This window comes from Salvelinus alpinus, chromosome 11 (assembly GCF_045679555.1).
Source record: "Salvelinus alpinus chromosome 11, SLU_Salpinus.1, whole genome shotgun sequence".
NCBI classification, from domain to species: domain Eukaryota; kingdom Metazoa; phylum Chordata; class Actinopteri; order Salmoniformes; family Salmonidae; genus Salvelinus; species Salvelinus alpinus.
Genome location: NC_092096.1, coordinates 72,473,030 through 72,478,029, shown reverse-complemented (window position 1 = coordinate 72,478,029; position 5,000 = coordinate 72,473,030). Strand labels below are relative to the sequence as shown.

The 5,000-nt window shown below is 39.1% G+C and overlaps 1 protein-coding gene across 1 annotated transcript in view; it reads right to left on the bottom strand.

Moving 5' to 3' along the window:
• The window catches only part of LOC139534752 (endophilin-A1-like), a 30,466-nt gene that overhangs the window by 14,570 nt on the left and 10,896 nt on the right, over positions 1–5,000 (bottom strand). Inside the window, exons 6-7 of the mRNA XM_071334173.1 lie at positions 3,802–3,862; positions 3,626–3,726 (exon numbers count right to left, since the gene is read on the bottom strand). Of these exons, the coding sequence (XP_071190274.1) occupies positions 3,626–3,726; positions 3,802–3,862 (162 nt within the window). The remainder of the gene's footprint in view (positions 1–3,625; positions 3,727–3,801; positions 3,863–5,000) is intronic.

Here is a 5,000-nt window from a genome sequence, read left to right as displayed (position 1 = left end):
CGTGTCAGATCAGGTGGTAATTCTTCGTCCCAGCTGAGTCCCCTCTCCCACATTTCCTGGAACATGCACTTGATCCTGATGGTGAAGGGTGTCAGGAAACCAAGAGGGTCGAAGATACGTGCAGACGACTGCAGAACACTTCTCTTTGTGTTTTCCTTTTGCTTTAGAATGCTCAGTAGCGGCCTGAGGTCAAACACAAAGTCATCTGTTTCCGGTCTCCATACTAAACCTAAAACCTTCAACACTAATTCTTGTGTTTCTAGCGTCAACGGGTGGTCAGTTGTCGTACTCTCCTCCCATTTTGTTTTCAATTCAGGAGAGTTGGTCATCCATTTGCAGAGGTCCATGCCTGCAATCGACAACATTCGCTTTGCAGTTGTTGTCACAAGGTAAGCCTCTTCAACATTGCGTGAACTTGCAATGAAATCATCTACATAGAGTGACTCTCTCAGTATCTCTACAACTTCTGGTTGTTCTGTTTCATATTGTTTCAGGTGCTTCCTGATTGTAGCTGCCAGCAAAAATGGACTTGGGGAAGCTCCAAATACCACTCTTTTCATCCTCAGCACACGCAGCTCCTCTTCATTTTCTCCCCTTGGTGGGCCTGTGAGCCATAGAAATCTCACGGCGTCTCTGTCTCTCTCTGCTAGGGATATCTGCAGGAAAGCTTTCTTGATGTCTGCCATGAATGCGATCTCATGTAGTCTGAACTTTATCAGAACGCTGAGCAGATCCTGATTCAGGTTCGGTCCTGTGAGTAGACAGTCATTGAGGGATGGACAGCCATCTTCATGGGACGAGGCATCAAACACCACTCTCAGTTTTGTTGTCACCTTATCTTCTCGGAGTACTGCATGGTGAGGTAAGTAGTATTTTACGTTGTCTGCACTTGATGCATTGTCCTTGGGCACGTCCTCTGCCATATCCTGTTGTAAGTAGTCCTCTACCACTTCATTGTATCTGCTGTACAACGTCACATCCTTCTTCAGTCTTTTCTTCAGACCTTCAAACCGTTTCTTGGCGATTCTATAGTTGTCTTTGAGTTCTGGCATTTCTCGTTTCCATGGCAACTCCACGTGGTATCGCCCATCTTTGAAGGTGGTTGTTTCCTCGAACCTCTGTAGAGCCTCGGTTTCCTCTGGGTTCTGTGTTTTCTCGCTTATAATACCCAGAGACTCAAGCTCCCAGAATGCATGCAGTTGTTTGGAGACTAGTGTGTCTTCATCAAGTGGGATGAACATGCAAGTTGCCTCGGCGACACTTGACATGGACACGGGTCCCTGCACCGACCATCCAAAGGTGCTCTCTAAAGCAACCAGCGTCTCCGTCAGTCGCTCCACTCTGCCTGATACTATCTGCCAGTAGTAGTCTGCTCCTATCAGGACAGAGAGTTCAGGATCATTGTCATCTCCTGGAAAGTCTGCGAGCTGCAGTCCCTTTCTATTGAGCTCATGTCGAATCTGTTCACCAGGAACCTTCATCACAGCTGTGCACACTTGTGGGGTTTCAATTGCCTCTATCTCTATTCTCTGCTGTTTGTCCCAGACATTCTCCAAGATGACTTTCACTGTGTTGCGTTGGGACGTTGCTGGGGCAGAGGAGCCAAACGTGTGAAGAGTGAGTGCCTCTTGTCTGATTACTGGTAGCTTCAAGCCCTTCACAAGGTTTTCATGTATGAAGCTTCTCTGACTGCCTCCATCTAGTAAGCAACGAGCTATCTTCCTGCCCGATGGGCCTTCTACCCATGCCTTTGCCGTTTGTAGCAACACAGTGTTCTGTCCGTCTGGTTTCATCTTCACTGAATGGGGAATAACTGAGGAAACAACAGCATCTGCAGAAACAGTAGGGGGTTGCACCTCACTCCTCTTACCGGTACACACAGCAATGTGATGTCTGCTTCCACATGTTGCACATGACACATCGTTGACTTTACAGAATTTTGTTTCTGTCCTAAACATACAAAGCATCTTCCCATTTTCTTCAGTTTCTCTTTGCGTGTAGCAATATTGTGGTCAGGGCAGTTTTCTGATTTGTGGTCTGCACTGTCACAGAATAGACAGTTTTGTTCCTTCTGGCTGGCTGTATGCAGTGCTGCAGCAGAGGGCATGTTGGGTCTTTTTGTTTTCATTTCATTGGAGAAGCATGACTTGTTCCATGGTTTGCTCTCTTTCTGTTGGTTGCATGATCTTGTCATTTGTAGCGCTCTCTCCCTGCTCTGAACCTCCTTCTGTAGGAAACTGACAATCTCAGACACTTTCCATTCATCATCTACTCCCCTCTGACGACTATAGTCAAGAGCTATGTCCTCTGGAATCATCTGCAGTAAGATTGGGCATAGTAGGCTTCCATAGGTTTCTGACACAACACCCAGTGATTCCAGGCTCCTAATCTGAATTTCACATTCATCATATAGCTGCCTCAATGCATTTAGATCAGAGGATTTCTTCACAGGAGTGAGATTCAGCAGCTTTGACATATGAGCACTAATCACAAGATCTTTCCTTCCAAATCTGCTCTTGAGTAGAGCGATTGCATCATCATAGTTACTGTCTGTTAACATCAGTCCTGCTACTGCCTTTGCAGCTGGTCCAGTGAGATATGTTTTCAGATAGGTAAACTTCTCTTTATTACACAGTGAATCATTGTTGTGAATAGCAGTCTCATACTGACATCTCCATAGAATTTCTCAATAATCAACTTTGGTAGCCTTACTGATTGTCTCTGTGATCTGTTTGAGTTAGCGTCACTCACCCGTGCTGGTAGTGGACTGAGATCCTGGTTTTTCTTTATGACTCGTTGTGCACGGCTCTTCAGCATGATAACGCGCTCTTTGTAATCCTCCGTGCATGCAATCTCTGCCTCCAATCCGTCCAATGGGGTTAACTGTTCAATTCCACGATCAAGTTCAAACAAACTGTTCTCCTTAGCTGACAGCAATTCCAACAATGTACTCAAGTGATAGGTATCCGGATTTGACTGGGATATTTCCACGTCAATCTGATTCAAAATCCGTGTTGTGGCACCTCGAATGGTACCCCGCTTTCGTCTCATTCTTTCGGTTTCATTCCGACGTTCTTCCTCAGCCATTTCAGCCGCTTCTTCGTCGCAGCTCATATTCCCGGGTTTCGGCACCAAAATATAGAATAACTATCTTCAAAGTAATGACTCGGGACGTCGGGTTTGATATGAAAGCTTCTTTTAGTAATAATTCTTGATCACGTTACATTTAACAACTTTAGATTCTACAAAGCAATGCTAAGATGCTAGCGCAAAGGAGCCAAACGTAATCACCTGTTAATTGCACTTAACTAGCGCGTTCCCTCTCTACTTCCTGTCGCAAGGCATTCTGGAACTTGCAGTCAAAAGCGTAATTCAATACTAACCAATACAATTACATATGTAAATAACTGTAAAGAAATATCTTTAGATACAGCTCAATGAATTAACTTAAACATTAACTCTGTAACACATTAAAGTTACAACAGCGAGAGAGACAGACAGAGAGACAGACAGGAGAGAGACAGACAGACAGACAGACAGGACAGAGAGAGAGAGAGACAGACAGACAAACAAGAGAGAGAGAGACAGAGAGACAGAGAGTGAGAGACAGAGACATAGTCCTTACATCACTCTCCAGCAGGTTGAACATGCTCTGCTCTGCCACTTCTTTGGACTCATCGAACTTCTCCAGCGCCTGTCTGATCTCCTCCTCCAGAACTCCTTTACCTACAATCACAGCATATAACAAGTCAGAATAGTAATAATAATCATCATCATGACGATAATAATAACCTCCTTTACCGTGACGTTTCTTCTTATAGTCAAAGTCCAGGCGGCGTCCCTGCATCTTCTTCAGGTGGTGCTGCAACAACAATCGTTAATTCATTTACTTCATCAGTTATTTATGTCATTTATTCAAAATGGAGCTCATTTATTTATTTCATTTACTTCATCATTTATTTAAAATGTAGCTCATTTATTTAATTCATTTATTTAAAATGTAGCTCATTTATTTAATTCATTTATTTAAAATGTAGCTCATTTATTGATTTCATTTATTTAAAATGTAGCTCATTTATTTAATTCATTTACTTCATCATTTATTTAAAATGTAGCTCATTTATTTAATTCATTTATTTAAAATGTAGCTCATTTATTTAATTCATTTATTTAAAATGTAGCTAATTTATTTAAATCATTTATTTAAAATGTAGCTCATTTATTTAATTCATTTATTTAAAATGTAGCTCATTTATTTAATTCATTTATTTAAAATGTAGCTCATTTATTTAATTCATTTATTTAAAATGTAGCTCATTTATTGATTTCATTTATTTAAAATGTAGCTCATTTATTTAATTCATTTACTTCATCATTTATTTAAAATGTAGCTCATTTATTTAATTCATTTATTTAAAATGTAGCTCATTTATTTAATTCATTTATTTAAAATGTAGCTCATTTATTTAAATCATTTATTTAAAATGTAGCTAATTTATTTAATTCATTTATTTAAAATGGAGCTCATTTATTTATTTCATTTATTTAAAATGGAGCTCATTTATTTATTTCATTTATTTAAAATGGAGCTCATTTATTTATTTCATTTATTTAAAATGGAGCTCATTTATAGTTTGTCAAGTGTTCTTCGTCTTCGTTTATTACGTATTCATTTCACGCTGCGCCTCTCTTCAATGTTACGACGAACGTGACATTCAGATTGTGGATTTAAAAGAAAACATGAATCATCAGCGTACAATGACACCTTTATTTTTAAGCCCTTATTATTAATATGTATTTAATTCACATTTACATCATTTATTTATAACAGTTATTCAATATTTACAATTTATTCAAAATGTTTTTAACATTTATTTAGCATTTATTTATAATATTTATATAACATTCATATATTTAAAATGTATCTACATTATTTAATATTTATTTAACATTCACATATTTAAAATGTATCTACATGATTTCATATTTATTTAACAACA